This window comes from Sciurus vulgaris, assembly GCF_902686455.1.
Source record: "Sciurus vulgaris genome assembly, chromosome: 2".
Lineage (NCBI taxonomy): Eukaryota > Metazoa > Chordata > Mammalia > Rodentia > Sciuridae > Sciurus > Sciurus vulgaris.
This window is the reverse complement of record NC_136462.1, coordinates 70,999,241-71,023,672: the sequence shown is the minus strand read 5'-3', so window position 1 is coordinate 71,023,672 and position 24,432 is coordinate 70,999,241. Positions and strand designations below refer to the sequence as shown.

General features: G+C 33.4%; 2 protein-coding genes, 2 long non-coding RNA genes and 1 pseudogene across 16 annotated transcripts in view; 3 read left to right on the top strand and 2 right to left on the bottom strand.

Moving 5' to 3' along the window:
• Positions 1–2,816, bottom strand: part of LOC306654031 — a 40,521-nt gene extending 37,705 nt beyond the window's left edge. Inside the window, exon 1 of the long non-coding RNA XR_013761867.1 lies at positions 2,354–2,816. This is a non-coding gene — a long non-coding RNA (uncharacterized lncRNA). The remainder of the gene's footprint in view (positions 1–2,353) is intronic.
• Positions 1–7,173, top strand: part of G2E3 (G2/M-phase specific E3 ubiquitin protein ligase) — an 84,795-nt gene extending 77,622 nt beyond the window's left edge. For all 8 annotated transcript variants that reach the window (XM_079127227.1, XM_079127223.1, XM_079127225.1 and 5 more), the window contains 2 exons: positions 4,681–4,871; positions 5,824–7,173. In XM_079127227.1, coding sequence (XP_078983353.1) covers positions 4,681–4,871; positions 5,824–6,080 — 448 coding nt within the window. In that variant the 3' untranslated portion in view covers positions 6,081–7,173. The remainder of the gene's footprint in view (positions 1–4,680; positions 4,872–5,823) is intronic.
• LOC306654032 lies at positions 6,266–10,800 on the bottom strand. Its single transcript, XR_013761868.1, has 2 exons — positions 10,663–10,800; positions 6,266–9,447 (listed from the first exon to the last, which is right to left on the bottom strand). It is a non-coding gene; the product is annotated as an uncharacterized lncRNA (long non-coding RNA).
• Positions 10,801–10,806: 6 nt separating this feature from the next.
• SCFD1 (sec1 family domain containing 1) overlaps positions 10,807–24,432 on the top strand; it is a 102,844-nt gene continuing 89,218 nt past the window's right edge. Inside the window, exons 1-4 of one of the 5 annotated variants that reach the window (XR_013761864.1) lie at positions 10,807–10,933; positions 14,327–14,397; positions 17,776–17,864; positions 22,577–22,667. Coding sequence is in view for 4 of the 5 variants with exons in the window: in XM_079127229.1 (XP_078983355.1) it covers positions 10,873–10,933; positions 14,327–14,397; positions 17,776–17,864; positions 22,577–22,667 (312 nt within the window). In the remaining variant the exon portion in view is untranslated. Of the gene's footprint in view, positions 10,934–10,959; positions 11,272–14,326; positions 14,398–17,775; positions 17,865–22,576; positions 22,668–24,432 lie in introns of those variants that run through there. The other 4 variants (XM_079127229.1, XM_079127230.1, XM_079127231.1 and 1 more) reach the window with 4 other exon arrangements.
• Positions 18,287–22,406, top strand: LOC306653642 (protein FAM133B-like; annotated as a pseudogene). Its single transcript has 2 exons — positions 18,287–18,293; positions 19,810–22,406. The product of its transcript is annotated as a protein FAM133B-like (transcript).

Below are 24,432 nucleotides of genomic sequence, written 5' to 3'. Positions count from 1 at the left end.
AAAAGGAATAGGCAGGTTTGGTTAGAACAAAGAGAAAGATTGAAATATGAAAGCAGTATTAAAGTTAGAGTAACAGCATCCACTTTAAAAAGTAGTCCTGGGGGTACTCAGTGGTAGAACACTTGCCTAGCATTTGTGAGCTGCTGGGTTCAATTTTCAGCTGCATATAAGTAAATAAAAGTCCATCAACAACTAAAAAAAATTTTTTTTGGCGGGGGGGGGGGGGGTGCTGGGAATCGAACCCAGAGCCTTATGCTTGCAAGGCAAGCACTCTACCAACTGAAAAATATCCCCAGTCCTAAAAAAAATTTTTTTAAAGAAAAGTATTTTTGAACAAAGGGATTAGTAAATTATATACTTCAGGAAGAAGGAAATTGTAACTAGAAGTTTAAGATACACAAAACAGCAGTGAGCAGAGAAGTAAAAGGGGGAAGGGGAAGGGGAGAGTGGGTAAATAAAAACAAGCAAATGTTTAAAAAAGTATTTTTTTGACAAGAAAAAATTCAAATAGTTGGAGCTGGGGATATAGCTCAGTTGGTAGAGTGCTTGCCTGACAAGCACAGGCCCTGGGTTCAATCCCCAGCACCACAAAAAAAACATGTTCAAATGTTAAAATTCTAGGAAAAGAGTACTATCAAAAATGGTAAGGGAAGTTAGTGGAGTTATTGTTTTAAGTAACTTATATTGTTGAGGTAGTACTATGGACATATTAATTGGCTTTAAACTTTATTAAATCTAGTATAAATCTTTTAAGGAAATGCTCTAAAATTATAAGGATAGATGCTATCTTCCAAACAGTTTGGAGGCAATGGGGCAGGGGGGTAAAAGACAAGAAAACCTGTTTTATCTCATAGCTTAGACTTTTGTATTATAACACTGAGGATCTTAAATTTATTAGATAACAAAAAGGGATAAAAGACTGATCTTTAAAAAAAAAAAAAATGATCTTAAAAACTCTTCAGTTCTTTAGGAAAATTAAACAGTCTTGAATCTGTTTGCACCTAATTACCTAGTCCCAGAATATGTAACACAAAAATTAATGAGATGCAAGAAATTGCTAAATTTATGGTGCTGTAAAGAAACTTAAAAGAGATGCCAGGAGTTAGTAGCTTAAGCATGCAAATAATTACTGAAGGCTTGTAATAGCAGTGAGTGAAACTATCAATTCTGAGGAAAATTTACATTAGGAAGCAAGTGAAGTACAAAATTAAAAAATTCATTGTGTACTCCACTAATAGGTAAAGGAGAAAAAAATTAGATCCTCATACAGTCAGAGATACAAGAAAGCATTTGATACATCTAAACATTTATACCTGATTTTAAATTAACAATTTAGGAATAGAATGAATAATGTTAATCTCATATAATGAGAAATTAAGATGTCCTTGTTGACAAAGAATATCTTCTACATATTCACCAAACATCCCTAATGGGAAAATGTTGTAGGTATTCCCCTTAAGAACAAAACAAGTCTATGATACACACAACTAGTCCCTTCCTTTAGTGATGTGTTGGAGGTTTAAGCAGAGCAACAAGATTAAACAAACAAATGAATGTTATTAAGGATTAGAAGAACTAAAATCATTACCATTTTTAGGCTATGTAATTGTCTACATAAAAAGACATTCTATAGAGTTACACAAGGTTACTGGATATACATGGTAAAGATTTTAGCAGGGAGGTTGCAAGAGGGAGAGTGGTGAATAAAGAAATGGATAAACATAAGAATAAACACTGGTTGTACAGAAAATTAATGTCTAATTTGAGGAATTACAATACAAGGAGGGACTCAAATAATTTTAAAGTAGCATAAGAAGTGTGAGAGCTATTAGAGTTATAACATAGTAAGGTTTTTGTATTTCTCAGGAAGAAAGTAAATACAGTGATTCACTTTAGATTTCAAAATGTCTATTAAAACCTTAAGGGATCTGTAACTTTTTTTTAGTACCTTTTTTTAGTTGTTGATGGACCTTTTTTTATGTATTTATATGCAGTACTGAGACTCAAACCCAGTGCCTCATGCCAGGCAAGCACTCCACCACTGAGCCACAACCCCAGCCTAAGGGAGCAGTAACTTTAAGATTAAGAGTTACTATAACATTAAAACAGGTGAATTGATAATTTAGAAAATCAGTAAGTACAGAAATTGGCAAGGAGTAAAAAAGCATTTTTAAAAGATAGTCCAAAATGCCCCTAAATAAAGTGTCAGAAATAGTTTTCTAATAGTTTCACAATTAAATGTGAAAATTACTCTGAAAAAAAGCAAGTTACAGAAAAACATAGAATGTTTTATTCAGCTTTTGCATTGCTGTGACCAAAACACTTGAGAAAGGGGAAAGTTTATTTGACTTACGGTTTCAGAGGTTCATGGTCAGCCAGTTCCATAATTTGGGACCCAAGGTGAAGTAGAACATCATGGCAGAGAGTGTGCAGGAAGAAAGCAGCTCAGGACATGACAGCTAGGAAGCAGAAGAAGCAAGATTCACTCACCATGGACAAAATATAAACCACCAAGGCATGCCCCCAGTGACCAACTTCTTCCAGTTATACCCTACCTGTCTACAGTTATCACCCAGTTAATCCATTTAAGTGGATTAATCCACCAATTAGGTTATAATTCTTACGATTAATCATTTCAACTCTGAACATTCTTACATTGTCTCTCATAAGAGCTTTTGGGGGATATACCACATATCCAAACTGTAACACCATATGATACCTTTTATGGAAAGTTCCAAAACAACAGAGCAAAACTAGCAATTAAAGGCACGTATAAGTGAAACTAAAATGAAATGCGGGATAGTTGCTTTAAAAAAAATTTAGTTACTAAGGATAATTGTTAAATAACAATTTGTAATAATTTCTTTGGAGAGGGACAGAAAGGAAAATGATGGATAGGTAAGGTTTAGCCAAGTAAATAGAATATTTACAAATTATGAGCAAACATGACAAAAAGTTAGTAACTCTTAAAATCGTGTGTTAGTTTGTGACTTTTTATTTCCTGGCTTTTTATGTACGCTAGAAATATTTCATAAGTGTTTTAAAGGCAAACTTAAATGTGGCTGAAATGTACTTCAAAAGTTAGCAGAAAGTGAAAGTTAAAGCTAGAAAGAAGTGTAGGGGTTGTACTGTATAGAGGGCTTTGGAAGCTTTGTAAAGGAATATGGACTTTGTTTCATGGACAGGGTATGTATTAGTTTCCTTGGCTGCCATAAAAAATTATTATAAGCTGAATTACTTAAAACAACAGAAATTTATTCTCACAATTCTTGAGGCCACAATTCCAAAATCAAAGTGTTGGTGGGGCTTCACTTTTTCTGGTAATTTAGGGAAATAATTCATTCTTTGCCTATTCTCGTTTCTGGTAGCTCCAGATATTACTTGGACTGTGGTTGTATGACTAATCTGTGACTCCAAACCACATGCCTTTTTCCTCTCTCCTCTTTATATCTCTTAGAAAGATACTTGTCATTTGGTTTTAAAGCTAACCCTAATCTGGGTAGGGTGATCTCATCTCAGTATCCTTACCATTAATTGTATCTGCAAAGACCCTTTTTCCAAATAAAAAATTACATTCACAAGTTATGGAAAGTGGTATATGGGGTCCACCATTCATCTTACTTCAGAATGAATGACAGTATCAAGTTTTTTTCTGGCACATCCCTGTGGCTGTAGTATGAAAAATGGAATTGGAAATTTGTATACTTCCTACTCAGTTGCATTATAAGTCATTTATAATAGGGTTGTACCAGGGGTATGTGAAGAAATGAGCAGAGATTTCAGTAAAGGAAATTCATATGACTTTGTAATTAAGAAAAGGGAAGGATTATGGATGACTTTCAGATTGAGCTATGCCATTTTTTTTGAATAATGGGGCTATTTACTGTTACTTATGGTTCAGATTTTGATAGTAATATGATTTAATTTCTTCTGAACTTCTTAAAGGCCCACTCCTCCTGCTACAGTTACATTGGGGATTGAGTTTCAGTATGAATCTTGGGAGGTGACCAAAAAGGTTCAAACTGTAGCAACATGTTTAGGTTCTCTTGAGAAATAGTCAATAGAAAGGAGAAGGTAAACCAAAATAGCAGATTATCTGAGGAAAAAATAGGGAATCCAGAAAGTCAATCTGATAGGCAAAAATGATACCTCTGTTCTTTGCTTATTAATGAGAATGTGCATTTGAAATATTCATTTGTTATTTGCATTCCTTCTGATAACTATACATATTTTTCACTCACATTTTCCTATTGGGTTGTTGATCTTTTAGAAAAAGATTTGTATTTTTTGTATGTTAGAGAAATTAATTTTCTGTCATGTATATTAAAATATTTCCCACTTCGATCTGCCTTTGCTGATTTCTATTGAGCAATACATGTTTCAAACTATAGTTTACTTCTTTCTCTTAATGAAATATTAATTTTGAAACTATAAAGACAAAAAATCTAGTCATATAAAATACTCATTAATGTATTTGTTATTGACATTAAAAGTATACAGAGTGTATCCAATTGCTGGAGTTTTTTCTGAATATATATTGTAGCTTTTTGTGGACGTTTTCTTGGTTGTTTTATTTTTTTCAAGTAGCCAGGTTAAGTTTGCTGAAAATTTTACAGTTCCCTAATAATGAAATACCAAACACAGATGTATGGCTGTTGGCTTATTATTTTTCCTCTTAAGTTTTAAGCAGGGTCTGAAAACTCTTGGTGTTTTGGAGAAAATTCAGACTTACCCAGAAGCATTTTGTAACATCCTCTGTCATAAACCTGAGAATCTTTCTGCAAAGATCCTTAGAGATCTTTTTACAGTACACACATTACCTGATGTACAAGCTTTGGGATTTTGGAACAGTTACTTACAGACCATTGAGGGTATGTGTATGTTCTGTTTTTATTTAACTATCTCAGAATGTTTGTCTTGGCATTTTATTTTATTTTTTTTTTAATAATTCATTTATTTTGATTCATTGTAAACAAATGGGATACAACTTGTTTTTCTGGTTGTACATGAAATAGAGGCATACCATTTGTATAATCATACATGTACATAGGGTAATGATGTTTGTTTCATTCTGTTATTTTTCCTTCCCCCCACCCCACCTCCTTTTCCCTCTATACACTCCACCCTTCCTCCATTCTTGCCTCCCTCCCACCCCCCCATTATGTATCATTATTCGCTGGCATTTTATTTCTTACAGTTTTGCCTCTTGATATTAATGTCTTATTTCAAAACAAGTTTATGTGACTATTGAAAGTGATTTAAAAAAGGCCACAAAGTAAATTTGTTTATTTGTTTACCTCTAGATAATTTAAGAAGCATTTTCTCCTGTAAAACTTTTAAAATATGAATGATGGCCATAGCACATCAGTCTTAAACAGTCTTAAAGCTAATCATCTATTTTAAGTTTTTCAATTTGAAGTTCAACTGAACTCTTTATTCACTGGTCAGGGCTATGCTGATGATATTTAACGTTGAGCTTAGCAATGTAAATCCTTTTTATCTAGTGAAGAAAATTTTAACTTTTCAACCAAAGTTCAATTAGCTGGATTTTTGGTTTTCCACCATTTAGTTTTTTTCTTTGCAGTTGTTTAAATGCCATATTAATTAGTGATAATCAAAAAGAGGTCAAATATACAATGAGTAGTTGGAGTACTTTATGAATCCCTTTACTTTGAGATTCATTAGTGATTTATCCCCAAGATGAATGTGGGGAGTCTTTTGCCTTTCAGTATTCCCAGTCTAGTTGGGGAAGAGTCGAAGATAATAGCAATATGTAACTTGGATTTATTTTTCTTTCTTCTCTTTTATTGGGAAACTTTTCAGATGGTAAATCTGCAACAACAATGGAAGACATTCTTATTTTTGCAACCGGTTGCAGTTCCATTCCACCTGCAGGATTTAAACCCACTCCTTCAATTGAGTGTCTTCATATGGATTTTCCTGTTGGAAACAAGTGTAATAACTCTTTAGCTCTTCCAATCACGAGTACATATAAAGAGTTTCAAGAAAACATGGACTTCGCCATAAGAAACACTCTAAGACTAGGAAAGGAAGAAAGTTCTCATTACATTGAACATTAAAATGTTTCTTTGAACAAAGAGATGCTTCTTTAAAAGCTGCTATTAATAACTTTCTTTTGTTTCAAAAATCTATTAATCATCACTTTTGAACAAACTTGTCACCTTCTTGACCCAATAAAATTTATGATGTGAACATAAAGGAATGTTTTGACCATTTAAACGAAACGAATTTTTTAAAAAATTAAGGCATTCTAGTCAAAATCAGTGATGTTTTTCTGTTTTCTTAATATACATGCTTTATAAACTTCAATGTAAGTACTTTTAGAATGGTTGTACAGGGGGCTGGGGGTATAGCTCAGTTGGTAGAGTGCTTGCCTTCCATGCACAAGGTCCTGGGTTCAATTCCCAGCACCAGAAAAAAAAAAAAAAAAAAAAAAAAAAGGAGGGTGTGGTAGAATGGTTGTACAAACTTTATTCAAGTATAATAGCATGGTATATATAAGAAAAAATCTATTTACTCTTTATAAATTTAGGATTTGATTTTCCTAGTTTTATGCAATGCTCAAATTTTTCTTTATTTTAAAGCATTAAGTAGAAAAGCTAATTGATTAAATCCTGTTTTATGAATCAGGCATAGATTCTGGGGTATACATTATATTTATGCTTTTCAAAGATGGCACTAAATTACTAAAATATTTTTAGATTACTTGTTTATGTTTAAATGAACCACACTGCAATTAGATTATATCTAATATGAAGTATTATATAAAAAGCAGAATTGCACAATATGTTCCATAGGCTTAAAAACACTTGTGAGGTGGCTACAATGTAATTGAAAATATCTAAGAGAGTATATATTCTTTAAAGTCTTGGTTTTAGTCATATAACTTTTCTTTTTTTTTTTTTTTTTTAAACACTATGTGTGGTATTCAGTATGTCTAATCTATAATCACTTTAGGTATCTGAATGACCTCTGTGGATTATAATGTGTTAGATTTGGATTTTTGACATTTATTATCAAGGTGGTTGTATGATAGGTAAACCAGCACCATACCATTATATACAGTTATCTTCTTTGCCCTTGAAAGATATCTTTTTGTATAAGCAATGTATAAAGTAAAAAAGAATATAAATAAAGTAAAAAATACAAACAGAAAGAAAACCCCACTCTAATCTCACCATACAAATTAGTATTGTTTCTGTGTATTCTTCTATAAACTCTTGTCTTCTCTATTTTTAACAGTATTGATACTACTAAAATAAGAAATCATGTAATAATAATTTGAAGATATAGTTTCATACTCATATACTCATAGTTGTGCTCCTACCAAAAAAAATTTGAAATCTAATGTCCTTAATCTATTACCAGATCCCAACATATTACCAGATATAAATGAGACAAAGCCCTGGTTTTCTGCTTAAGTAAATCATTATACAGTAGGTGAATCATTATGAGATATAAAATGTTTTAACCACAATTTTCTTGCTACATAAAGTATTGGCTATGATCATAATCTCATCCTCTCCAAGAAGAGACCCCCAATACTCAAATTATTAATATTTTTAAAGAAAATTAACAAGATTGACTTATGGTAATACATCTCTTAATACCAAAGGAAAATGAAAACATAAACCTAACATAATTTTCCTTATTACCTCTATTTTTCAAATTATACTAATAGACCTAGCAAATTATTTATTTAACAACATTAAACAAAGCATTTCTTTGCCATGTGTTAAATTGTTAGATTATCAGGAGTAATTAATGGGTCAATTGTTTTAAAAGTTTAATATCTAATATAAACCAAGCTCACCATACAGCTTTTATTCCAAATGTGTTGATAAATTGGATGTTCTATTTCTTAATGTCTGTAGTTTTTATAAAATTGTAAAACCATTAAATCACAACATCCCCCCCCCAAAAAAAAAAAAAAAAACTATTCTCTGGTTTGTAGTTTTATGAATTTCTTGTAGAACAGTAATTAAAACTAATATAACACTTGCATGCTTTATGAGGGAGGGGGTAGGGACTGGGGGGCAATGTGCTTGGTTAATACTAGTCAAAACTGGTATTTCAGTTCCTCATTACACTAAAGTATAAAAAAGGCCTTAGTAGTGAGATGGTGTAAATAATAATTTAGAATATTAGCCTCTTAAAGTGAAACATACATATTCATATTGTAAAATGTGTTCTGGTTTGAAGTATGTCCTATTATGATTTTTAAGTTAATCTGTATAGTCAAGGCATATCAGAGAATCCTGTTGGTTATTTATTTTCTTCAGTGTTACTACGTCAAATGGTTTGTATTATTATTTTTCTATTCATTTTATAGCACAATTCTTAACTGATGCTGAATTTTATAAAGGATTATGCTACAAAAGTTAGTATATGTATTTCCTTAATGTTTTAATTGTCTAAATGGCATGTATTATTTAAGCTTGTTTTCTTGTTCTTCTCAATATAGAGGAAAACCATAAATTGACTCATTATGCACCTATTATTAATAGTTTTGATTAGTTTCATATTCATTGTTTTTAAACTGTTTTTAGTATGGATGCTTTATCTTTAGGCCTTTTATACAATACTATTCTTGTACTTGATCATTTTACTGTTTTAGAATTTAAGGTAAGGATTCTTTAACAAAGTTTTAGCTTACAATTTTATACTTTGTAATATTTAGTTACAACATTATGACAAAATGATTTTTTTGAGTAAAGCAAAAGTCTTCATTTGATTATTAGCTTGAGAATTTACTTTGACTTCTATTTAATGCGTTTATAATTTTTCACTAATTATATGGAAAAAGCTATTCAAATCTGCACTCAATACTAAAATGCTAAGTAAATGGGGAATATGGATAAGTGTTCTCAGTGACTTTGCCTTTAGTATTCAATCATGATAAGAAAATGATCAGAACAACTTTGTTTATAAACATTCTTGTATATAGTGATTATCACATACTATATTGTTACTTTTACAGTAAGCTGTTAAACTAGTTTTTGTGTTTCAAGTAATGCAGTACAAAGCATAAGAAGAACACGTGTAATGACAAAGTGCATGTTATGACATGTAGTTCAAGGAAATTTGATTGCCTTGAAGAGACCCAGTTTTCAAGTTCTGATTTTGATCCTGTTCAAATTCCCAAACATGCCAAGTATTATACTAGGTGATCATTTGTATGTGAGCCTATTTCTCTCCCCATCTTAAAGATGACTAGATGTAATCAAAAGGCATGACACAATGAAGTTTCTGAAATAAATGTGTGTGCCACTAAGTGTGAAGCGCTTATATAAACTAAATTAAATAACTTGATGGGCTTTCACAAGGTTAAGGTTCTGACAAAACTGGGTAAGATCCAAAATCCTTTACTCGCCAGACATTTGAGAGATCCTATCAGCAGTTGTTGGCTGACAACCAGGAACCTCTCTAGAAATGAAATGTTCAGAGATATTCTGTGATAACAATGCATTTTTATTCTTTGACTCTAATAATACAAAACAAATACCTTAGTCTCAGCCCTTCAAGTAGTAAAATCTGTCTGCTGCTACTGTTCTTCTGTGGTGTATATTTTTACTATAAATTTATTGCCCACACTCTGCACACTCATGGTCAAGACAGTTTCTTTTTTTCATACACAACTACTGTACATAAATGTTAACACTGTCTCAGCATTTTATGTTAATATGACTCATGTAGCTCTGGAAAAGGAGTTTTTGATGGAACTGAAATGGTTACATGATGGATTTGTTTTTATAAGTGGAAGTCCCCAAATGAACAAGAATGGGTTGTCTTATTTGGAAAGTGGGTGTTTGTTTTATATTCCCTGAAGAATGCAGTATGCAGTAGAACTTATCCATAAGGCAGGAACTGTCATTTGTCTAATGAAAAAACACTAGATCATTGAAGATTTTTTGGACATATTAGTAATACCACTGAAGAAAATACCAGTTTTAAAGTTAAGCTTTTAAGGCACCATCTATAATTTTCAAATTTTATGCAGCTTCAAAAGAAACATTCAAACAGCTACCAAAATGTCAGCAATGAACCTTGAACATGAGAAACTATCCATTTTTGTCATCCAATAAAAATATATGGATTATGGAAATTATCAATCTGTTCTATTGTGATCACATGGCTTTAAGTATCCACACACCAACACTTAATATCCAACTCCCCCGACCCCCCCCCCCCCCCCCCCCCCGCACACACACTCCAGTAATGTTTTGTGAGTTTGAAATTACTGAAAGAAGGAAAGTTTGCCGTTTTGGACATCTTCCTGGCTCCCGTATCCCTGCAAGCAAAAAAAAAAAAAAAAAAAAAAAAAGAGCATTGAGAGGAGATTGAGATGAAGAAATCTACCAGTTTAGGGCAATGCTCCAAAGGTCCTGTTTCTGGAAAAGGGAGGAGATAGTGAAGTGGCTAGTTTATTTCAGGAGCTTCATTTACGTTAGTTCGGTGATTCTTACAAGCCTTGAGTATTGTTACCATTTAAGTACAATTAATATATATCAAATATTATAACAATATTAATATATTAAATAATACATTTAAATACACCGTAAACGACCGAAATAATAGTTCGGTATCATTAGGTTCTTACCACTATAATAAATTACTACTTTAAGGGATTAAAGTAGCTACCATTTGAGACGGTGTGGCCAGAAAGGAAACACCACCAGCAATTCAGACATTAACTTCAACTGTCTCCAAGTTGTATCCCAAGAGCCCTGGAAGTACGGAGGTCGCTCTGGGAGGCGGAGTGCGTCCCAGGGCCGCCCCCTCCAGCTCTGCTTCCGGGGCGGAAGGGACCGCCACGTCATCTTCGGGCTCCGCTCAACAGCCCGGCGGTGGATGGTGGGAGGCAAGATGGCGGTGGCAGTGGCGGCAGCCAGTATTCGAGAGAGACAGACAGGTACCGACTTATTTTCTTTTCTGCAGTTTTGTGCCTGCGCAGAGGCATCCTTTTCCAGCTGCTTGTCGCCCTCACTTAGCTGTGGAGCGTGTAACTCAAACACCGACTTCCAGGAGTTCAGTCTTCTAGCACATCAAGAGCCCCTCCCCTTTGAGTTTTTGGTGAAGAGATGCAATTAGCTTAAGGACTCGGCCCCCACCTTGGTACCGGAGAAGGGGCTTTAGGGGTGGGCCAAGTACCACGGTCTGCCTCTTACTGCTGAGGCTCAGAAGAGCTTCAAGACAATATCTGGCAGCTGTTATTTTCTTTTCCTCTATTGCCACTTAGGAGATCTCGAGGTTTGTATCTGTATGTATTGCACGACTCCCAGTTTTGTTTTGTTTTGTTTTGTTTTTCACTCTAGTTTTAATGTTTAAAGAACTCCATTTTCCCCTCACTTGCACCACACTTACAAAATTTAGATATTCTTTTCAGAGTGACTTTGTGCTGTCAACTCTCTCAGACCAGTCTTTTGTGGGAACCTGAAGAAAAATGCCTGGTAATACAGATTTTCTTCTTGATCTTGCTGAAGGGATAGAAGAATGGCAAAGCAAATTAATGAGTGGCTTTCCCATTTCAATTGTTTGATGGATTAGTATTTTGAAATATATAATAGATTTATTTTCAATAGCTCATGTTTAAATAGCTTCCATTTATACATTGAAATCTGGTAAAGATTCATATTCCCTTGAGTTTTTATATTTTTTCATCGTAGATATTTTTAGTGTTTCCTTATTCTTTGTAAACTTCTGATGATGACTTGGTTTATTCCTATCTACCAAATGTCTTGAAGTTTGTGAAGCTATAAATTTTGAGGAACTAAAGAAATAAACCATCTCCTCTTTCCCCTTTCCCATTGATAGTTTTCTCCATAGTATTTATGATATCATACACCATATGTCTTACTTGTTTTTACTAGTTTTTGCCTCTCAGCTAGAATGAAAGCTGCTTCAGGATCGTTTTTATGCATTTTGTTTTGTTTAGTGCTAGATCCCTAATAGCTAAGGCAATGTCAGCTACAAGTAAGCACTCACTAAACCGTTTGTTGAATGAATGAATAAAAAATACAGATGACATTTATTCAGTGAATGAAGAAAACGTTCCAGGTAAGAATGAAATTACTTTAACCAAGACTGAGACTATGAATAGTACATTTAAAACCAATAAAGAAAATTAGTTTTATCATTTCATTTAAAAGCAATAATTTAAGCCTTAGGGAGTTAAACTCCGATGATATTAAAATTACATTTTTATACACTCTTTGAACTGTATTCCGGCCATGTACTTTAATTGACAAATCCACTGTGTCAAACTGTCATTGAACAAGTTAACCAAGAGTCATTTGGAGAAATTTTCCTATCTTCTGGTACTGGCCTCTTTCAGTTAACTAAAGCCCAACTCTGGAGAACACTAAATACTTGCCTGAGACTCACATGGCAGCCAGACTATGTAGTTCTTCCTAGCTGTCATGTATCAAGAATGTGAACAGCTTTTCCTACAAACAAGGTTTCTCTCTGTAGGACTCTGAGTGCCAGAATAGTGTTTTTCTTTATTTCCTAGAAGTAGGTAAAAGAGCTCTGCTAAAACTGTGGGAGAGTTAACCCAGAGACATCCTGTGTACCTCTTGTAATATTTTAATTTTACATACCAAAGTGTCCTTTTGCTTGTTCATGTATATTTTTATATAATACCATATCATCTGTGAGACTTTGAGGTAAGCATAAATTGTTGGTAATATATATTATTAACTAGACATTAGGTACTAACATTCTACTGAAAAAAATGTTTGAATACACACATTTAAATATTCAAATACAGTCAGTCCACTCTAAGTTCTGCATCTACAGTTAACTAACTACTAATAAAAATTATTCTTAACAAAAGGTGTCTGTATTTAACACACATACTTTTCTCTGTCATTATTTCCTAAACATACAGTATAATAGCAATTTCATTGTCTTAGATATTATGATATAGCCATGACTTAAAGTATATTGGAGGATTTGCATAGGTTATAAACAAATACTATCCCATTTTATATGAAGGACTTGGCATCCAAGGATTTGGTTTCCGCCAATCTGAAAATACCAAGTGACAACTATATGTTACTAAAGTACTGTCTCTTCATTGATAGAAGTGTTAAAGCATTATACCTACCTCAACATACAAGCATTTAATAAAAGTTATCCTAGTAAGTAAATAGGGTATATAAATTGATGCTCAGGTGATTTTAGTATTATGTAGTTCTTTCTGTGGTAGGAGTTCAAAGTGTGGGTAATCTGCATTATTTAGTAAGGTGATCCAAATGCTTTTTTTACTTTTATTTTTGTATTTTGAACCCAGGGGTGTTTAGCCACTGAGCCACATGCCAGCCCTTTTTTATTTTTTTATTTTGAGGCAATGGAAGTTGCTTAGGGCCTTGCTAAATTGCTGAGGCTGACTTTGAACTTGTGATCCTCCTGCCTCAGCCTCCCAAGTCACTGGGATTACAAATGTGTGCCACTATGCCCAACTCAGATGCTTTTTAAAATCTAGATTTTAGTGTTGCTACTCTTTGAAATATTAAATCACCTTATTAATACATTTTCTTGAATATTTGATTATCTCAGTTTCACATAGAAGTATATTAAAAATTGTTCATTTTCCTTAGAAAATATTTTTAAGTCTTCTGTGATATATGAAGAGATGAACAATAAAAACCACAAAATAATAATAGGTCATAACTGAAATTGTATATTTTCTTAGAATTATCAGTTAAGTCACAGATGTATTAGCATCTGTGGGAAAGTCTCATTTTTTCCCCCAGAAACAGAATTTTAAGCAATATAACTTCAGAAATCCTGATAGGATAAGTAGACTATAAAATAAACTCTTAGGTAACTAAAGAATGGACCTACTGCATGATGGTTTTGCATATGAACCAATTAAATATGCCATAGATAATTTTTTGCCTTTAGAAAGACTGATCTTAATCTATGCTTTCAGCCAGGAAATGAGTAGACAACAAGAACAGTTATCTATTAAGGTCATTGTAAGATCATGATTAAAAAATTTGTTTTTGAATCTATACAAAATTTAGTGTGGGATAATCTGGAAAAATAGAAAAACACTTTTTCCTCAACATTTTTCTCAATTTCATCTTGGCACAGATGCCTCCTATATTTTCAAAAATCTCCCAAACACATGCCAGTTAGCTTTCGATGGAATGGTACTACAGGGTCTGACCCCTGGTTCTATGTATCTAGACATTTGATTAATCAGTTCTACATTTTGTTTTTAGATGGTTAATAATAAATATAGAGAAAATATAAAATCATAAAAAAAGTAATATTTGACAAAACTTTTTATTTTCAGTGGCTTTGAAGCGCATGTTGAATTTCAATGTACCACATGTTAAAAACAGCACAGGAGAACCCGTATGGAAGGTAAGAGCTTCTTTCTTATCCCTTATTGTTGGTAATTGGAGGGAATTTCTTGTTATTACTGAACTTGCAATAGTTCATGAATATTTTGTTTTTCTTTAAGGTGGCATCAATATGAATTGTTTCGATAAACATTTTATGGAGCGAGACAGTCAATAAAATAGTAATATTCATCTAGAACATCCTTCTGATCACTTAGATGGGTTTTCACTGACAGTTCTTTACTATGGCTGATGTTTTGTTTCTTAGCTTTGCAAGTGTAGATGTTGAATCTTACAAGCTTTCTCAGGGTTAAACAGATTCAGGGGGACTGATCCATTTTAACCAGCTCATTGGAAAGTGATCTATCTGTAAACCACAGTGCCAGTTTATTAATTAATGAGCTTTAAAACTGCTCATTGGACCCAGAAAGCAACCTACAGTCTTTTTCCTTTGAGAAATGAGAAATGCTGGAAAGTCTTTAAAATTCTCATCCTCTGGCTTTCTTCATTTTAAACTTTATGCTGGCTCAGTATCTCTCTCTCTCTCTCTCTCTTTTTTTTTTTTTTTTTTTAATTCTTTTTTGAGTACCAGGAATTGAACTCCGGGGCACTCAACCACTAAGTCACACCCCCAGCCCTATTTTGTATTTTATTTAGAGACAGGGTCTCACTGAGTTGCTTAGACCTCACCATTGCTGAGGCTGGCTTTGAATTCACAATCCTCCTGCCTCAGTGTCCCGAGCCACTGGGATTAGAGGCTTGCACCACTGGGCCCCGCTAGTATCTCTTTCTTTAAAGAAATTATAACATCATTGATTAGGTTTAAACTTACTAGTTTACAATCGTTTTATATTTGTCTCTTGCTAAGAATTCAGAACAAATCACCTTGATTGGAATTATGAGTGTTTTGAATGTTCTTAGTAGTCTTTATAAGTTTTTTAACTCTCAAGGGGGCTAAACTCGTCCATATTGCAATCATAGCTTAAGCTTCAGTATCCCCTAATTTCGACCTTATTTTCTTTCTTTCTTTGTTTTGTTTATTGTTTTGGGGGTGTATGTGATTTTGTTTGTTTGTTTTTAGTTTTTTTGGTGGGATTTTTCTTATTGCTCCTTGTATAAATTATGTATTTGTTTCTAAGGCCTACATTGAGCCTCTGAGTTAAATAGATGGAGAAATTTCTTGGGTACCATTTTGTCAGATACTTTCCCTACCCATTACTTTTATACTATCAGATAAAGAACATGGATATAGTCCCCCACACACACACCTTATCTGCAAGGATACAGTCCAGGATGCCCAGTAAATGCCTGAAACTGCAGATAGTACCAAACCCTGTATAGTTAGCCTATATCTGTGGGTTCAACGTGCATGAATTCAGTTGGATTCTATGAATCCCAAATATAAAACAAATATCTTTTGATTGTGTCTACACTAAACATGAATAAACTTTTTTTCATTTTTCCCTAAACATGATAGTATAGCAACTGCTTATGTGGCATTTAAAGTATACAGGAGAATTGTGTGGATTATATGCAAATACTATGCCATTTTATGTAAGGTACATGAGCACCCACAGGTTTTGCTGTTTGTAGAGAATCCTGGAATCAGTCCCTGAAGGGTACCCAAAAATGACTAGACATATATTTCTATTCCTGTACATGTATAAATATGACAAAGTTTAATTTACAAATTAAACACAGAAAGATAAACAACAATAACTTAAAAAAAAGAGCAATTATACCAATCTGTTGTAATAACATTGCCAGCACTATTATGGTTTTGCTTTGGGACCATTATTAAGTAAAATAAGGGTTATTTAAAAACAGGCACTGTGATACTGTGACAAGATCTGATAACCAAATCAGTCATGAAGTGACTAATGAACAGGTAGTATATACAACATGGATGCAGTGAACAAAGGGATGATTCATGTCCTAAGCAGTATAAAACGGTATTGTGAGAGATTGGGCGGGATGCAATAGGACACATGAAATTTTATTGTGCTACTTAGAAGAGTAAACAATTTAAAATTTATGAATTGTGGGTTTTTGTTTGTTTTTTTTCTGGAATTTTCTACTTTTTTTTTTTTTTTGGTACCAGGGATTGAACCCAGGGACACTTAACCACTGAGCCACATACCCAGCCCTTTTTAAAATTTTTATTTAGAGACAGTGTCTCACTTAAGTTGCTTAGGGCCTTGCTAAATTTCTGAGACTAGCTTTGAACTCCTTCTTCAGTCTCCCAAGATGCTAGAATTATAGGTGTGTGCCACTTAATATTTTCTGACCCCAGTTGACTGCAGAAAGTGAAATTTCAGATAAGGGAAACTGTTACATATTGAGATTTAAAGAGAAGATTTTTGAGACCCACATCATCTGATCTCTTATAACTATGGCGGAAAGATTTTTAACTTCTCTAAAGAAAATCCTGGCATTTAAGAAAACTTTTTATAGTAGCTCATTTCATTCTCAGTAGCATTTTCTTTCTCAGAAAATTTAAAAAAAAACAAAAAAGAATTATTAAAGTAGTTGTGGAAAACACCAGATGAAGCTCTCTTTTATTTGCCTTAACTCTGAATTAATTTTGAGTTAAAATACCCAGTTGGATTTTTTATCATTCTTCAAAGGTGTCAATTGTAATACTTTTAGGATGGGAGGGAATGCAATTGATAGACAAAGGCTATCAAATACTCTTTAGGGACTTAATTTTTTAAATGAATACCTTATTTACATGAGGCACCTAAATTACTAAATTTTCTTTATGGCAGTGGGACTTGATACTTATTGGTTTTGAAAGTGGCTAATTTTTACTTTTTGGTGGTTTCTTTTGTTGTTGTTGTTTTTGGTGAGGGCATGTTGAGGTTGTTTTGTTTGTTTGTTTTTTGCAGTACAGAGATTGAACCCAGGGGTGCTACACTACTGAGCTACATCCCTAACCCTTTTTTATTTTCAAGACAGGGTCTTAAGTTTAGACTGGTCTAAAACTTGCAATCCTCCCGCCTCAGCTTCCTGATTGGGATTACAAGCATGTGCCACCATGCCTACTACATTACCATTTTTAGAAAGTATCTATGTGAACTGGAAAAAAAGGAGCAGAGTAATATACAATGTGCTATATGTTCTAAGTCCTTTATTAAAGCGTAAAATATGGATTTCATAGTTTCTGATTTTTTTTATTTTAGAAAAAATATAAGAAATTTATATGATTATTGATTTATTTTAGCCTATGTAGTAATACTCTTAAGAATATATTCATGGGTGGACATTTTGATAAATAATGTTGGAAAATATTAAATTGAGGCAAATATGACATTTACTTCAACATCCTCTTAATATTGGTTCCCTATCAATTATTCACTGATAATGTTGTTTTTAAAAACACATTGTTTTTTCTTTTAAGGTTCTTGTTTATGACAGATTTGGACAAGATATAATCTCTCCTCTGTTATCTGTGAAGGAATTAAGAGATATGGGAATCACTCTTCATTTGTGAGTTTCATATATTTTCTAATAATAACATTTATTTTCAAATACATTATAAAATATTTCTTTAACCACCTTAAAATCAAATTATTCAGGAACATTTACAGAGAAAAATAATATTCAATTACAGATTCTGTGTAGTATAGGAACAGTCCCTCTGTATCTTCTTTTCTTCAACTTTATTTCTGAGGTTAAAAATAATCCTAATTCTGAGGCTATACTTAATTTCAGAATTTAAATTTTCTCTCTTACATACTCCTATAGAATTATTTGACTATCTGCATGAAGGGAAAGAACTGGTAGTCTTAGGCTCTCTTTCAGCTCTAAAAGTGTTCTATTCCTTTAAATGTACCCTTTTTTAAAAAAATAAAATAGTATCTGAATTAGTTTATCATTACTATGAACAATGTAAGTGACAATATGAAGTAATGACTGGTAATCATCATAGAAGGCTGTGCTGTCTTAACTGTTGAGTTTACTTAATTAAATTGCTTCTGATATGTTTGATAAAAGTAAAACAAATTACATTACATTGTATAGTTGCTCAGTAGAACTTTGGAGAGAGACTATGTTCCTGAATAGATACTGATACTTTCGTGTACTAAGGAATCTAGCTTTATGATGTTCTATCCTATTAGCATTTTATTCTATTCTTGAAGTTATAACTAATTTTCACTTTATGGTTTTATAATATATTAAATGTAATTTTACTGGGAATATGGTTTTAGATTTTCACTGAGTACCATGTCAGAATCTGATTTAATAAGCTTAAAGTTTTCAATTATCTAATGAATATTTATCTAAAGTTTATAAACTGTGGTGTTGCATGAGTTCTACTTTTTTTGTTCCCCCTTTTTTTCTTTTATGCAGTGCTAGGGATCAAATTCAGGACCTTGAGCATGCTAGGCAGGCACTGTACCACTGAGCTGTACTGCCAGCCCCAGTTACATCAATTCTAAATATACTTTTCACTGTTTCATATTTCTTTGATTAGGATTTGTATTATAATTGGTGGCTTGCATAGTTATACAGAGTAGTTTTCAAACTGATACTACCTTGGATTTGATGAAAGATGGTTTGACAGGTTTTCTTATTTCATTTTTTATTAGACTTGAAACACAAATTTGCTTTGATAACATGTTAATTCTCATGAACTAAAAACTGAAGTTTAGCTTGATGTTATCCATGGAAATGGTAGATTTAATAAGCCTGGTTTCCTGTTGGTACCTTACTAAGCATTTAACTCCTTTATTTTAGTAGTTAAACTCAACTTTAGAAAATATAAGTGATTATCCCACAATAGGGCAACTACTTAATAGCAGAGCTATGACCAGATCGCTTGTCCACTAATTCTGTGCTATTTGTTTATGAAATCATAATGACTCAATAATAGTAGCTAATAGAAATGAGGCCTAACTAGGTATTTCTTTAAGGGGTGACAGAATATTCTGCCTGTTTGAGAACCTAGGAAGCAGAGAACTGTTGCCATGAGAACATGGAAAAATTGCATTAGCTACCATGGTAAACTCCTGTAGCCTTGCTTCTAACCATTCTTCCCTATTTTCTGGAGAATACTGCATCGATTACTTTATCTTCTGCAAGCTAGTTTAAGTTGCAAGTTTACAGAGTATGAAATGGTGATTATAGCTCATTAGACAGTTGGTCAGCTGGCATAAAAAGAAAGCAACCTATACCTGCCATCAAATGATCCTTCTCACCATCAGTATCAGCAGCGGCTGATGGAAGAAGTTATTAAATGCAGACCCACTTGTAGTATGTGAACTTCCACTCCTCTTAATGGAAAGATGACTGGAAGAGGGTGAGTATTCTAGAAATAGAATGTTGGTCATATTTCCGGATATAAGCATGGTAAAAATCTTACAGTGAAGAATAAAGACATTTTCTGACTTGATACTAAGATTTAAATGATAATATTGCCCTGATTAAAAAGAGAAAGCTCCCACGTGGCTCTGCTCTTCGGACAGGGAGGGAAGCCGTCCAAAGGACACGAGGTGGGCCCACTTTGGCTGCTTCTCTAGCCTGGTCTCTCCCGGCGTCTTCATTTTGCGCTCTGTTCGGCACCATGGGAAGTGGGATAATCAAGAGGCTTACATGAATCCAATAGCAATGGCCAGATCAAAGGGTTCAATCCAGTCTTCAGGGCCAAAAATCCAGGATTATCTGAATCGACCATGGCCTACCTGGGAAGAAGTGAAAGAGCAACTAGAAAAGAAAGGCTCCAAGGCTTTGGCTGAATTTGAGGGAAAAAATGAATGAGAATTGGAAGAAAGAACTACAGAAACACAGGGAGAAATTATTAAGTGGAAATGAGAGCTCATCAAAAAAAGAGAAAAAAGAAAAGAAGAAATCTGGTAGGTATTCATCTTCTTCATCAAACTCTGATTCTTCCAGCAGTTCTTCAGATTCTGAAGATGAAGATAAGAAACAAACAAAACTGAAAAAGAAAAAGAAGAACCGTTCTCATAAATCTTCTGAAAGCTCCATGTCAGAAACTGAATCAGACAGTAAGGATAATTTGAAAAAAGAAAAAGAAGTCAAAGGATGCAACCGAAAACGAAAAGGACATTAAAGGGCTCAGTTAAAAAAGAAAAAAAAAAAGATGTATCCTGAAGACAAACCTTTATCATCTGAGTCCTTGTCAGAATCAGATTATATTGAGGAGGTATGTACAAAAAGGAAGAAAAGCAGCAAAGAACAAGATAAAGCAACAGAAAAAAACGAAAAGAAAAAGAAGCATAAGAAACACAGTAAGAAGAAGAAAAGAAGCCTGCTAGTTCAAGTCCTACTCGCTATAACATTAAGAAAAACCAGGATTCCCTTATAAAGAAAGTGCAATGTCAAAGGAAATTTCAATTGTGAAAATTATGACATATTTACTAAAATGCATAACTTTTCTTGTTTTTAAAATTATTCCTGGACTATTATGGCCACTCAGAGGCCGCTGTGTGGAAGGGCCGTGATTGTTGCCTGCTGCTTGAACATCTGTTTTTTTCTCTTCCAGTGCTTGATAACTGGAAGATAATACACTGCAGTTGTACTAGTGGTTAAGATAATTTGGGAATAAAGCTAATATTTTTAACTAGAAGTACCTAGTGATAAATCAGCAGAAATTAAATCTGGATACATCTTTAAGATGTAATCAGAAATGACCAGAAGACTCTAGTTAAAATTTTTAAAGTAGGGATCACATTAATATTTCAAGATCCTTACTCTGTAGATAAAGTGTACTTTATTTTTTCCCCCTATATGCTTTAATTTACCTGGGAAGGAGCTTTTAGAATGGAGGGGGTTGATTTGCTATCTCTTTAGCTAGCAGAGTAGTGTGCCTTTGATCCTCACACATCCTACTTTTGTGGACACAGTAGCCATGTTTCCTGGGGAGGTCAGAGCTGGGTACCAACAGTCTTACTCTTTACTGAGCTTAATGACATCCTTGGACTTTGTCATATGCTGCTTTGAGTGAACCAGAAAAACAACCCTTTGCAGCATGAGAAAGTCCCCAAAGCTCTGGGATTTATCTCCATGACAATAATAATTGAATGTTTTTTAGCTTTAGAATGTGTTATGTCATTTGAATTAATTTCGACTACACTTTGACTTTGGAGATAAAACATTTCAAATAGACACTGGTACTTTTTGGACTTGATAGCTGAAGATTCTAAAGTGCATGTTTTATACTGTTAAGTTTTAATGGTCAGGAAAATTTATGTAACCAGCAAGAGTTACTTTATTTTTTGTATGAATTTTGTTTAGGCCACAATGTTTAGCTTTTGTTAACTCCTTACTCTTGCTATCTTAAGTTCTTTGCTATGTTTAATGGCATACTTGCTAAGATATTTAGCATGTAAAAAAGCAGGGTTTTGATTTTTTTTTTTTTTTAAACAGCTTCATATTGAAGCTGAGACTTATATAAACAAGTTGAATGGCATGCCTGGTATGCTATATCTTGTTACATAAAGCTGTTGCCAGAATCTTAGTAAATATAATGTTTAAAAAAGAGAAAGCTCTCTAATATATAATCTGTGAGCTCCTTAGATGGTTTCTCATGCCTGCTCTTACAGTACAATACACAAAAATAAATCAGGGCTGGGGATGTAACTCAGTGATAAACTGTGTGATTAGCATGCTTAAGGCCCTGGTTTTGGTACCCAATACCACATTTAAAAATTTTTTTAAGTTTTGAGGAAACATATTCATTTTTATTTTAAAAACACATTTGATTTCATGTGTGGTTAATTTTTTGCATTGCTTCTAAGGATTCCACCAGCTTTGTTTTCTATTTGGTGAACAGCTACACTTTTTCTTCCTACTCACAACCTCTGCCCCATATTTCTACGAAAAATGGGAATAAAAATGAATTTGAATGTACTGTAGTTTTCATTCAAGAAGATTGGTGATAGAGGAAGATTCGTGTCTGACCATAAAGATATTAAAAATAAGTTGAGTGAAATAAAACAAATGAAAACTAATGAGACATTAGAATCTTCCTTATGTTAATACTGACTAACTGCATGGACTTTTTTTTTTTTTTTTTTTTAAAGAATAAATTTGAGTTAACTGATCAAGAGCACCAAGAACTTTAAGAGCAATGGTCACTGTCCTTGAGCTGGTGAACTAATAGTTTGAGAAGTACTGTTCTATCTTTTTAGATTAGTGACTAAGAAAAAAATGAGTTTTATATTCTTTATGTCTTCTAGGCTTCTGCACTCTGATCGAGATCCTATTCCAGATGTTCCTGCAGTATACTTTGTAATGCCAACCGAAGAAAATATTGATAGGATGTGCCAGGTAATATGGGTTCGTTTTTTACAACACTTGAATATTGAAACAGACATTTTTCAAAAAATGTCTTGAATGTCTGGTGTAGGGAATCAGGTATTCACTCACCCAACTTCCTACGTTGATTTTTGAAACTGTCTTTGAATATTAAATAACTCAAAAGAATTTTTTTTTTTTTTTTAAAACTTTAACTGAAGAAACATTTTATTAGTAGAGGCTGAGTCTGGCCTTAAAAAAAACAGAAAATCTAACTACTTTACCTTTAAAAATAGAGTTTTAAGCCAAGCATGGTGGCTAATGCCTATAATCCCAGGAGGCTGAGGCAGGAGGATTAGTTCGAGTCCAGCCAGAGCAATTTAGTGAGGCCCTAAGCAACTTCATGAGACCCTATCTCAAAAAATAAAAAGGGCTTGGGATGTGGCCCAGTGGTAAAACACCCCCTGGTTAAATTCCCAGAACAAAAATAAGAATAAAATAAGAGTTTTGGTTCACTCAGATAATAGGAACTTTCAGAATAGGAAATCTCACTGGGTGCAGAATTACTGTAATATAATCAAATACTCATTCTACCTCTTTTAGTTTATTGGGGTTGTTTTCATCATGCTTGTTGCTTCATGGATGTAAGGTTGCAGCCGCAGATATCACATTTGTGTTCACAGCAAGAAGAAATGGTATATGAACTTTGCTAACCTGCCATTCATTTAGATCAGGAAAACTAAACCTTCCCAAAACTCCAAAAGACTTAATTTCTAAGTCTAAATGGAATTAACTTCAAGAGAGACTGTGAAAATTAATAGTTAAATAAGTTCATTGCCACCCCAAAGAAAATTTGGATTCTTTCAGCAAGGAAAAGGCAAAAAAAAAAAAAAAAAAAAAAAAAAAAAGACACTAGCTGATAGTATTTGCCACAAATCACAACTTCTGTTCTTGTTATAAACTGTTGAATCAATTTGCTATATAAATTTTTAGTGAAGGCACATGTTTTTGTTCTTTGTAACTTTCTGATACCCACAATATGCAGTTACCTCTTACCCTGTACCACCCCAACTGGGCCATTTTTTTAAAGATGTATATCTTCAGTCTCTTTATCCTTCCTTTTTTTTTGTATCTGTGATTGAACTCAGGGGCACTTAACCATTGAACCACGTTGTATTTTATTTAGAGACAGGGTCTTAGTGAGTTGCTTAGCACCTCACTAAGTTGCTGAGGCTGGCTTTGAACTTGTGATCCTCCTGCCTCAGCCTTCCAAGCCACTGGGATTAGAGGTGTGCACCACCACACCTGGCAGCTTTATTATGATGCAATTCACATGCCATAAACTTTGCCCATTTAAATTGTACAGATGTACAATTCAGTGGTTTTTAGTATATTCCCAGAGTTGTATAAGCATCACCACAGTCAATTTTAGAATATTTTTATCACCTTAAAAAGAAACCTTTTACTTTCTTACATCTCTAACTCCCGACTCTCATCACCTGACTCCGTCCCTAAATTACATCCGTTTCTCTAGATAATGCATATTCTGTCAATTGCATATGAATGGAATCATAATATGTGATCTTTTGTATCTGACTTCTTTCTCTTAGCTTATTGTTTCCAGGGTTTATCCATATTGTAGCATGTGTCAGAACTTTATTCCTTTTAATAGCCAAATAGTGTTCTGTTGTGGGGATATGCCAAATTTTGTTATCCATTTACTAGTTGATGGGCATTTTAGTTTTGTCTATTATGGATAATACTATTGTAAACATTCATGTATAAATTTATGTGTGGA